Source organism: Octopus bimaculoides, chromosome 1 (genome assembly GCF_046866305.1).
Source record: "Octopus bimaculoides isolate indiv1 chromosome 1, ASM4686630v1, whole genome shotgun sequence".
In the NCBI taxonomy this organism is placed as follows: Eukaryota; Metazoa; Mollusca; class Cephalopoda; order Octopoda; family Octopodidae; genus Octopus; species Octopus bimaculoides.
The window spans coordinates 117,042,886-117,055,558 of record NC_142928.1 but is presented as its reverse complement, the minus strand read 5'-3'; the positions used below and the strand labels follow the sequence as shown (position 1 = coordinate 117,055,558).

Here is a 12,673-nt window from a genome sequence, read left to right as displayed (position 1 = left end):
CCATGTAACAAATAACAAAGCAGTACTAAATGAGTAGCATGACCTAGGTAAAACTGTATAATTATTTCATATATACATATTATCTTTGCAGGATTATGCTCCAAAGCTTGCCAGTCTATGTCAAGGGGAAGGCCGAACTTTGATTGTTGTTAACATGCATGTAGATGATGATGTGAGCCTATCATCAACGGTTTGTTGCTTTCTCTTTATGTTTTAACTTTTGGATGATATCTATCTATCTATCTATCCATATGCATATATTTATATTTCTCATTTCAACAATATGTTAATTTCTTATAAAGTAAGTCTAATCAATTTCATTTGTTCTAATAATTATTTGAAATCCAGATACTAGACTATCAACTGTATAGGTATGAATTTGTATCTTGTTGTTGATTAGCCTTAAGCTGGCCTTGAGTAAACCTCAAATTGTTTTTAGGGCTATGTAGGATTACATAATCTATCTTTACTTATGACACTAAGGTATGATCTGAAGGAGATTTGGTTATTATTTCTTGCAGATTAAACTACCACATAAGTTCCTTATTTGGTCAATAGTAACTGTATTTTGCACATTAGCAAACTGAGTTAGATATGTTGATTGTAGGCCCAGTGTGATCATGGTGGGATATAATTTCTTGGTTTCTCAGAAGTAGTCCTGTGTCATACTGGCCAGTTGCAACCTACTCCAACAATATTCAGTACAGAAGGACAAACTGTAAAACAAAGAAAGTACAGAATTCAATGAAAAAAATCCATATAGATACCCAATTACATGCACACTAAAGCTTCTTAAATGGTAAATTTTTATCCTTACAGGTGTTTGAGCTTCATTTGCAAGCAATAAAAAGACAAATCCAGATGTCAAACTTGTATTTAGCTTTCAGAGGGGTTGAGGCTAACAGGTAACAGCATATTTACTCTTTCTTTATTTGATGTTTTTTGTAGTTGAAAGTATGAAACCCCATGGTCTGTGGACACTTTGATAACTTGTAAATTTGCATTCCTTTTAAATTTATGTTAACACAAAATGTAATAGTTTTCTGATTGAAAACTTTGTATTCAAGAGTTTAGAGATGGACCCTGTATGCAGTGAATGTGACAATTTTGTCTGAAGGAGTATTAACCCTTTAGCATTTAAACCAGCCATATCTGGCCTGAATATTCTACATGTTTTAAGTTCAAACCAGTCAGATTTGACCTCACAAACTTACCCTACAATGTCATTCTGGAAGTAAATGATCGCATGATTCAAAATCTTGAAGCTACAAGATCATATATGATTAATTCAAAACACTGTGAATAAGTAAGCATAACATTTGATAAAGTAATCTGATTTTAGGAATATTGCCTTTCTGTTAATATTTAGACAGAAGAGGAAGAGTAGTAGCCATAACATTTTGCTGAGTCTCTGGAACTGATGGTCAGAGATCGAACAAAAAACACTGATTCATAAGTTAATGCTTACAAGAAAGTGAACTCCTCTAAAAGTTCTCCAAAACCAGGTCGTTGTGTTAAATTGAGCTATGAATGAAGTTTATCACTCAAGAAGGGGCTTCCAGAAAGTTTCTGTCTATTCATTGTCACTTACAAGTCCTGGGTTTACCTGCAGCCATAATACAAAAATCTTGCTGGCCATGGTGTCAAATCAGGAGCAACGTGATCACATAACAAACTTGTTAATCACAGTTATGCCTTGAACCATCTGAGTTGAAGAATGGCAGTAGAGAGAATTCTATAAAGTTGTCATGGATCCTCTTGGCAAATATGAATTCTGATGTAAATCTTTTTTTCTTCTTCCTCATCATGTAATATCTACTTTCTGTGCTTACATTTATCTTGTATTTCTCTACTCCAAATCTTTACCATTCTTTGCATTCTTCATCTCATTTTATTTCAGGTTTAATAGCTGGGAATACAGCTGGGGACATCTAGATAGCCTTGGGGTGCGACCTGCTGTATTTTGTCTTCGTGAAAAGTAAGTACGGTTTTTTAAATTTTTATTTTCTTTCTTTTTTATGCTTTGGTTCCCCTGTCTGTCAATATTATAGGAACCTATAAAAGACAGCAAGCTGGCAGGATTATTAGCATGCTGATGAAAGTGTCTAAGGCAGTGAGTTGGTAGAATCGTTAGCACACCAGACGAAATGCTTAGCAGCATTTCATCTATCTTCGTGTGCCGAGTTCAAATTTTGCTGAGGTTGACTTTGTCTTTCATCCTTTTGGGGGCAATAAAACAAGTACCAGTTGAGCAATGGGGTTGATCTAATCAACTTTCCTCTTCCCCCAAAACTGCTGGCCTTGTGCCAAAATTTGAAACCAATGTTATAGGTACCTGTTATGTAATGGGTGTGATTCAGTCAGCTTTACCGTTTCTTTTTGTATTTGTGATCCTTTGTCAATATGAGAAACCATATTTGTAACTGAAAAAATTACAAGGGTTGGAGGAGGTATAATTGGGAGATGTGTTACTGTACCTGTTGAGTCAAGTCATATTTGGTACTGACATTTTCTTTGTTTTTCTTTTCTTCTCTCAGTTTATATCCTATACATCTATATTGATTTTAAACTCAAGTGGTTGTGGATTGCTGTGGAATGCCATTCAGTATTTAGTTATATTTTTTTTATGTTATAAGTTCTTGCCCTGCAACTGTGAGAAAGAATAAGTAGATATGTTATTGTCTTTGTTACAAAATGGTGAATGAATTACGTAATGGCAAATAAGATGAAAATGTGCATCAAAGTCATATGATGGTGGTGATGTCATCAATGATAATGAGAGGAATTTATGATGATGATGGTGGTAGTGGTCAGCAGTAGCATGGATCTTAGATCAATTTGTTGTTTGGAAAACTACTATTAAATGATACCAACTCTCCAGTTCAAAAAGTCAACTTTTGCTTTTTCCTTTGCAATTTATGCTGGCTATTTGATAATGCCAGCTATTTACCACAGGGGAGCTTGTATGTGGTTGCTTGACCTGCTAGAAATTGTCAAATCACCCTCCAGTTGCATCTAGCTCTCTTAAAAAGGGATACATTGGATAATGTAAGTCTAGATATACAATGCCTGAAAGCATTACATCATGGCTGGAATGTTTGCAGTCATAGACCTACTTACCATCATCACTATCATTATCATCATCATCATCATCATCGTTTAACATCCGCTTTCCATGCTTGTTACATAATCTGTTCAGTGTAGCAAGTAAGTCTTTAAGAAACTATTTTGTGGCTTTTAATTTTGAAGTCCTAAAGCTTAGGACATTACATACAACTATGAAGATATGTTTAACTACAACTACAATGTTGATCAAATCTTTAATGTTCAGTGAAATTTGTTAGATCAAACATTCTGTGTGGGTATATCTAAAGTACCAGGCCTCTATGCCATAAGTGTGCTTAAGAAGAGTTGACCATCATTGTATTGGAGAATGTTGCTGCTGAGAGGAGATAGCAAACTTCATTTGAAAATATGGTGTGAATCAAAAAGAAGGAAGTTTAATGGATTTTGAGTCCATTAATGATAACCCCAGCAGAAAAAGTTTTTTTTAAAATTTTGTTTTAAGCTTTTGGTATGGCATAGTCAGTGAAGGAAGGACACATCCATGACTTATTTCAGGCTCCTTGAGACTTCTAGGAGGAATTTATAATGCTTGAAACAGACTTTGGCTTTACTAAAAGTACCTATGGGCCAGTTGATGTTCAGCTGGGGAAATAGATTAAATCTACCATTCAGAAACAGGAATGTTCTCTCCAACAAGCTTCTGTGCAATTTCCATCTGCATGATTTTCATTTCACTCACAAGACATTGGTCAGTCTATGTTGTGCTGTAGAATTGAACTAAAGAAACTTCTAGCTGTAGTGTGATCTTCTGAATCTTCTAAGTATACCAGAACTCACTTTGGTATTACTGCTGATGATTATGATGATGAATTTGGTTTTGGGTAAAATAGCAACAATGTCAAACATAATAATGTTGAAAGTGTCATAACAGAATTGGTAGTGGTGAGGATGATGATAATGATAAATTTTTACTTTTCAGATATGATGGCACGCAAATAAATAACCTGAACATCCAGAGCAGTAACGTCCGTGTCTTGAATGGTTATAACACACCAGCCAAAGGTGCTGAGTTAGCCTATAATGAAATTGACAAGATATTGAAAATGGTAAGCATTCTGTATTATTTGATCGTACGTTAGTATGTTAGACTACTGCTACAAACTTATATGTTCAAATTGTTTTGGAGTTATTATGGTGTCCCCACTAGATCAGACATGACAATAGATACTGCTCACATTCATGGTTGAATGGTTTGCAATAAGAAGAGACTACAACTACAAAACATAGATGAGCCAATACTGCAACACCTACATTTTGTTCAACCTGGTAGAAACAGCACCCAACCATCTTAATCAATGAGAGGACAGATTGGATAGACTATGTCTGAAGAAAAGATAGGATGGTCATAACTGAAATGACTTGTCAGAGTTCAACTGGGTTTAATCAACAATGGCTAAACATGTTTTAAGATATTAAAAGATGAAAAATTGACCTCCCTTGGAACAGATTATTGGTCTACTATAGATTATTGGTCTAACACTCTCAGGTCATCTGATATCTATTTTTAACAGTTAGATAAAGTGAGGCAATGTAGAATATAGTGTTTTGCTAAGAAACACTAAGAAATATACCTGCCTGGTGTTGGTTTGAACTCACAATCTATGAGTTGGTAGATAGTCTACTACTTTATTCACTATATGCAAATGGACAAATGTACTGAAAAACTATCCCAATGTCATGTTTTGTTTTTCGGAATCAGCACCCTTGCTGGTGACACGTAAAAGGCACCTGTGCTGGTGACATGTAAAAGACACCTAATACACTCTGTGGAGTGGTTGGCATTAGGAAGGGCATCCAACCATAGAAACCAAGCCAAAACAGACTGGAGCCTGGTGCAGCTCTCTGGCTTACCATCTCCAGTTAAACCATTTAATCCATGTCAGCATGGATAATAGATGTTAAATGATGATGATGCTAATTGATTATTAGAATGTTTGAATCTTTCTCTATGTGGTCAGTAAGTAAGCCAATATTTCGACTCCATGTTGATGTTGAATTGTCTAAAGTTTTATATCTAATACTTTACACAGGAACTTGGTATTGATGCCAAAAAGGAAAAACCAGAAAGTGACTGTGGTTACTCTGAACTAGAAGGTCCTGAACAACTATGTGGTGGTGCTTTGTGGGACATCCAATGTGACTATGAGCATATGGTAGCTCTTAATGCTGCACTATCTTCAAGTTGTGAGCTTGGCTTTGAGAAGGTAAATGAATTTTCATCATCATTGTCTTTATTATTAATGCATCCTCATCATTTCCATCATCTGCATTGTTATCATCTTCCATTTTCATAGCATTGCATGCTGCTAAAATCCCTGCCACTTGCTCATTTTTCTCATAGCTCATCCTCCAACTGATGACGAGGTGGGCAGCTTTTGTCAATGATGTCTAGAGGGCTTCTACTTGCAGTCACACTTGCATGTGTTAGTGCAATTGCAAAGGTATGTGGTGTATTTGTCATTTGTTGATGTGTTGCTTGTGATGCTTCTCCAGTTTGTTTGGCTTGCATCACATTTTTGCTCAATGTTTCACTCAGTGTATCCCCCGTTGAATAGAAAACCTTAGTCAGACCGATTGAGAGTATAACCTATAAAAGCTGCTGTTGCTACTACTACTATTACTACTACTACTACTACTACCACCACCACCACCACCACCACCACCACCACCACTATCCCTAATAATAATAATTATAATTATATTACTGGGGTCAACTTGACCATTCAGCCATGTGGGGTCAATACAATAAAATACCAATGAAGTAGTGTAGCCTATGACATTGATTAAACCTCTTCTCTCAAAATTGCTTGCCTTATGCCTAAATCAGAAAGCAACTCCAGAAAAATACATTGTAGCTCTTAGTGATCTAAGTTCAAATTCTGCTGTTGTCAACTTCACCTTTCATCCTTTTGAGGTCAATAAAATAAAAAACAAATTGAGTACTGGGGTCAAGAAAAAAACGACTGTTTTTAATTTAGGCAAAAGGCCAGGAGGGGTTAGTTGATACCAACCCTAACACTAACCTAAGCTAGTATGTGGTGATGATGGTGATATCTTATATTGGCACAAGGTGATACATTAGTTGGAGATGGAGTGTAGTTAACTGAATCTGAATTCTGAATTAAAGTGAAATAATTATGTATGATAAATCCTTAATGTAGCACATCATTTTTTCTTTTAACATTCCAACATTAAAATAATATTGATAAGATTTTCTTACATTGGTACATCATCATCATAACCATTATTTAACATCTGTTTTCCATGCTGGCCTGGGCTGGATGGTTTGACCAGAGCTGACAAGCCAGAGGACCGCATTGCACTTTACTGTCAGTTTTGGCATGGTTTTTACAGTCAGATGCCCTTCCTAATGCCAATGACCTTACAGTGCAGTACAATAAGAATAATAATAGTCTACTTTCTCTCTCTCTCTCTTTCTTTATTTATCTATCTATCTATCTCTCATTGTGTTAAGTAAAAAAAAAAATAGAATGATCTAAGGGAACTATTTCATGTGGGCTTGTGACATGAATTTAAATAGATAAATTAAGATGTGATGTACAGAATGACTTGGATAAAAAAAAAGTCTCAGTTTATTGAAATTTCCCATTTAGTTGGGGAGAGACTACAAAAAAAACATGGTGGTAATTGTTTATAACTTTCATAGAAAATAGAAATAATTTCAAGAAATTATGAATTAATTTCTGAAAACTATTTACAAACATAAGGGAAAATTTGATAGTTGTTTGCAGGCAAGGGAAGCAGTTATGGACAGGTTTTAGTCTTATTGAATTTCATCAGTATAGTATTGTCTACTCAAAACTACATTGGTCCATTGACAAATTTTTATATAGAAAGAAAAATGTCACAAGTAATTTTGGGCTAGTGATAATAAAAAAATAAAAATCAGCTAAGGGAAATAACTCAAGTTGGATATTGGCTTAAATTTAGATAAATATGATGTGCTGTGTGAATGACTTCTGCAAAAAATACTTTATTAATTGAAATTTTTCTTTTGGAGAAAGAAAACAAATACCTAACATCAGTTGCTAGTACCTTTCGAAAAGAATGTGAAATAATTTTAAGCAATTGAGAATCAGTCTGTACTATAAGACATCAGCAAGTTTTATTGATATAAGGTTTTTTTTTAAATATTTTCCTCTAATTGTAATTCCTGTCTCATCTATTTCAGTATTATGAGCAATTGAATAGTCATGTACATGCCTGTGGACCTCAGCCACCCCTTTTGATCATTGGTTCTTCTGGCACCGGTCGTTCTTTGCTCCTAGCAAAATGGTAAATGAAATTTTTATTCACTTTTCATTTTTTATCTGGAGAGAACCCAGAATAATTTCAACATTTGAAAGAACAATGATCACTCCTTAAATTTCATCTTTATTGAAAACACAAAAAAAAAAGTTAGATTCACTTCAACATTTAAATTTAATTTGTCAAAATGTTTTTGTCGTTTTGAAATGCGCGACTTGTTCACTGACAAAATTCCAAGATGCAGCATGGAATTTTGTCAGTGAACAAGTTGCAGTTTCAAAGCAACAAAAATATTTTGACAAATTAAATTTAAATGTTGAAGTGAATCTAACGGTTTTTGTATGTTTTTTAAATGGCTTATAAACACCTTCCACGCTGCAATTGTTTTTGTTTAAGCTCACAATCTCAGATCAAATCACTTGCTATGCAAGTACATCTCTGTAATTCAACTTTATTATTTATAGAGATGTTGGTCTGATCCAAATATTTTTTGTTTTTATTTGTGTCTGTGTTCTGTCAAATAATTTCCAGTGTTAGTTAATTAAAGATTATTATATTGTACCAGAAACAAAATACTAAAATTATTATTTATTTATATATGCTACTTTATTGCTGCCTTTGCGGATTCCCATGGCTCTCTGTTGCCATCCAATTCCATTATTATGAATTTGAATTGAGAGCTTTTCATAGTGAGTCTCTCTTTAGCTGATTACGCAACCATAGATGCCACCACTATGGATGCGTTGCAGTTACTCTCTTGACAGAGCTGAGTGATCCTGAACATTGTTCTTTTAGGATTCCTCTGCTCAGCATCAATGTTAGAAGCACCCTTGGTTCATTTGAGCACTTTCACTACCTCTTCATAATCCACCATGCTGCAGTCCCATGGCTATCCCTGACAGGGTGGCTGAACAGATGCTATGTCTTGCCAAAGGGTAGCCGTAACTATGCAGATAGTTGTCACTCCATGAGGTATTTTCAAAATATCCACATACCCATTATTTACATATAATCTTAAAGTATAATTATTTTGTATCCTACCTAATTATTTCCCACATCCACCCATTTTCCTGTGTGTTTCCTTCCCCTAGTCATATTTAGTCTTGGAGCAAACAGTCTTTTCTCATTTAAAACACTAACATTTTTTCAGTGTTGGTAAAATAAATACTGTTAGCATACTGGGGCTGATTTAATTAAATATCCCCCCCTCAGATTTTGTAGCTTGCTTGTCACTCTTAGAAATCACTATAAGGTAGGGCAACAGATCAGTAGAATTATTAGTACATCAGGTAAAAGGCCTTTGATATTTGTTCTGGTTCTTCACATTCTGAGTTCAAATCCTGCTGAGGTCAACTTCTGAGGTTCATAAAATAAAGTAGTATTTGTTCCTTGGGCTGATTAAATTGACTGTTCCTCTTCCACTAAATTTCTGGCCTGATGCTTAATAAAGAAATTATTATTAAAGCAAAAGAAATGCTGAATGAAATGCCTTACAGTATTTAGTGTTCTACTTCAACATTTTGAGTTCAAATCTTTACATAGTCTACATCTACCATTTGGACCCATTGCAGGGCTGTAAACTGTTGGATCATAAATATGGGATCAGCACCAACAGAAAACTTGGATTTGACGAAATGACACATGACTAAGCAACTAGGATATTTTTCTTGATGAAGTTGGGTCCTACGAAAACAAAAGAGAATAACTGTCCAATATTGTAGTATTGTGGTTGATTCAGTCAACTGTACTGCTTGCTTATACATTTGTTCTCCTGCATAGATATTATTAATATATTATTGTTGTTAATTATAGTTATGGCTGCCAATGGATTGCAGATTTAGTTACATTCATTTGCATTTTGATTTTAAATTTCACCAAATATTGGAGTCAATCTAATTAACACTATCTTCAATGGCATAGTGCCTATCCCAGAAATCATTGTTATTGTTACTGAGATCAGTAGATCTTAAAATTTGTAAAATTTCTTTATAAAAACTTCATTAGCTTAAAGGATTAGGCATATCCTGCCCTTTTATTTAATATTTTATCTGACCAATATGTTTTGATCATGCAGTTGATGAACATAAGGAAGTCTTACAGTATAGTTATCTCTTCAACTTCAGTAACTAGATCCAGTTGATGTTCATACCAGTTTAACTTGAAGAACTGGTAAAGGTAAAGTTACATTCTTGAGTCATGTTGACTCATAAGGGCTGGTTTCCCGGTTTCATGGCATATAAATTCACCACCTGGATGGGACGCTAGAATTACTCACTTTTGCCAGCTTATTGAACTGGAGCAGCATGAAATTACGTGTTTTGCTCAAGAACGCAACCCGTTGCCTGGTCCAAGAATCAAAACCACAATCTTACGATCATGAGTCCAATATCCTAACCACTAAGCCATGCACCTCCACGAAGAACTGGTTAATCTTCCAGTGAATATATTAGTAAAATCTGTAGCAGAATATTCCTGTTTTCACAAAAAAAAGTTGTGAATGAAACAATCAGTAATATTGGATAAATTATGGTGTTATATTTTTCATGTTGAAAGTTTATATCCTATCAGAGTTGACTTTACCTTTCATTCTTGCAGAGTCAGTACAAATATGTACCTGCTACATTCAGGCAGTTGGTTCTATCAACCATTGCACTTCTATAAATGTGTGATCTTGTACCAGTGTTAAAAATAATAATAATTACTATTTTGCTTTTATTTTTGTCCCTGTGCCAATGCTCGAAATCATAAAAATTGTTTAAATGACTTGAATATTTATATTTTTCTCTTTTGTTTTTGTAGGACCCAACTTCATCAAGAAAAATATCCTAGTTGCTTAGTCATGTGTCATTTCGTCAGATCCAAGTCTTCTGTTGGTGCTGATCCCATATTTATGATCCGACGGTTTACAGCCCAGGTATTTCAGTCATTCTGCTTATTGTATTTGTACATGTATGCAAACACTTTCATTGCCTGTATTGGCAGAATTTCTGTATTTAATTTAATTCCTTTACATTCTGAGTTTAAATCCTGCTGCAGTCATCTTTACCTTTCCTCCCTCTCGGGTTGGTTTAATAGATTATGCTCCCTCCACAAAATCTGTGGCCTTTTGCCTGTATTTAAAATTCTCATTTTCTTTATTGATGTTGTTAATAACTGAAGAGATGTCTGTGATAATAGAGTGCAAGATGCTCTCTAATGTAAATGGTTTTCATTTTTAATCTTGTACAGAATCATCACCCCACCAGTAAAAATGCTTAGCAGCATTTCTTCTGTCTTTACATCCTGAGTTCAAAAGCTTTTGGGGTTGATTTTGCCTTTCATCCTTTCAGGGTCAATAAAATAAATACTAGTTGAACACTGGGTGGGGTCAATATTATTGACTTACTCTCTCCCCTGAAATTACTGGCCTTATGCCCAAATTTGAAACCCAGTATTAATCTTATTTTTTATTCTGACTTCAAACCCTGTCATGGAGCAGAGTTTTGAATCATTCAACTATGCTCCTTATTTCATTACAGAACCAGCCTTGTTCTTAAAGTTGGTGGAGATGGTTATTACAACAGTTTTCAAAATTATTTACTTTGCAGTTTTCAGCTTGATGCATTCTGGGTTAAACTCCACTGGGATCAACTTCAAATTTTGTCTTTTCCAGGTCAACAGAATTAGCACCATTATATTTTAGCCCATTTTTCTCCAAGTAATATACATGAGTTGAGTTAAACTCAGAACTGCAAGTCAACTAGACATTCAACAGTTTCTTAATGCTGCCACTGCCTACAGTGGTAGGTTGTTCACACCCTGTACTACCTATTTACATTTAGATAGACTTTAGAGTTCTGCCTCTTGTCTACAAAGATAATGCTGCATCATGGGTAATGTATCTTACGTACTTACTAGTTTAACACCACTTCTATCTTAGATGTCTATAGGAGTCCACCCTGTTATAAATTCTGGTTACCTTCTCTCTTATGTTTTATACCTCGATATTGAACTATAGCTCTTCAGATTAGGCATTAGCCACCTTGGAGGGCCTACAAAGTTTATGAGTACGTTCCTCGTTCTTCCTTACCTAACATATATTTAAAAAATGTTAAGATACATGCTGATAACACCGCCTGATGGAATTTACATAGTTGCCATGTAAATTTCATCAGGACTAATCCAACTTTTACAAAATTTAGTTTTGTGTTAGTGGTGTTCCAGTAAGGTCACAGCCTACCCTTTGAGACTATTGAGAAAGTCAAAGTGTAATGAAAAGAAATCTATAATCTGATTTGCTTATTTCTTTTACACAGCTGATGCAGCATGTTACCTCACCACCTGCTTTGACATGTAACCCTGTACGTCTGGAAGAGGAGTTTCCTCGATGGTTAGAGAAAGTTTCATCAAGACTACCTGGCGGGGTAGTTTTGGTACTTGATTCTGTTGACCTCTTTCAAGTAAGTAACAAACAGTTTTCATCATCTTTGAGATACATTCATTCTATTTTATGTTTATGTATTTGTTTTCCCAAATTCTTGACGTGAAATTGTATTTTGAAACAGATATTGTTATACACAGGGATGGTCATATTTTGCCAACTGTGTGTGTGTTTAATTGGCAAAATATGGCCATCCACAAGTATAACAACATTTTATTTTACATTCATTTTATTAAATAAGGCTTTGCAATGGTTAAATTATTGCTTTCTGTATATTCTAAATCTGTGGTTTGGTATTGGACCAGCAACTCAAAAGTTTTTAGTTCAAATCTGCAGCAAGTCTTTGTTGTGCATTTGGGTAGAACATTTCTGATTTTCTGTTACCTAACTGCCAGAAATAGTTTTAAGATTTTCTGAGATCTCATACTGAACAGAATGACAACTAACTCATGGTTGAGATTTATCTTTCATATATCTACTGTCATGAAACCAAAGTTAAGCACCAACCCTTAAAGACTCTCAGGGATTAAGGGACATATACATTTTGTAGAATGCTGACTTTGCTGGTATGACTGAAGGAATATGATAATTATATTAAGTTCCTTAAAAAACAAAGAGAGAGTGATTGCTACAATAGCAGCAGCCATTGCTCAGGATTCTCTAGGGCAGTGTGTCTATGTAGTCATTTTTGGTACTGCTGTTGGAAATATACCGAGTTTATGATGAGACTTTGTAAATTAGGAAATTTGGAATTAAGTTAGACTTCTTAAAATTATCAGGAGTCCAATTCACAATTCCAGTTTCAATTGTCTTAAAAAGATCAAAAACGTATCACTGCCAACTCTTTTCTAAGGAATA

The 12,673-nt window shown here is 34.7% G+C and overlaps 1 protein-coding gene across 3 annotated transcripts in view; it reads left to right on the top strand.

The window, feature by feature from the left end:
- Positions 1-12,673, top strand: part of LOC106876833 (nephrocystin-3) — a 97,882-nt gene that overhangs the window by 22,052 nt on the left and 63,157 nt on the right. For all 3 annotated transcript variants that reach the window (XM_089356805.1, XM_089356809.1, XM_089356814.1), the window contains 8 exons: positions 92-190; positions 820-905; positions 1,901-1,978; positions 4,046-4,172; positions 5,157-5,330; positions 7,319-7,422; positions 10,195-10,309; positions 11,691-11,834. In XM_089356805.1, coding sequence (XP_089212931.1) covers positions 92-190; positions 820-905; positions 1,901-1,978; positions 4,046-4,172; positions 5,157-5,330; positions 7,319-7,422; positions 10,195-10,309; positions 11,691-11,834 — 927 coding nt within the window. The remainder of the gene's footprint in view (positions 1-91; positions 191-819; positions 906-1,900; positions 1,979-4,045; positions 4,173-5,156; positions 5,331-7,318; positions 7,423-10,194; positions 10,310-11,690; positions 11,835-12,673) is intronic.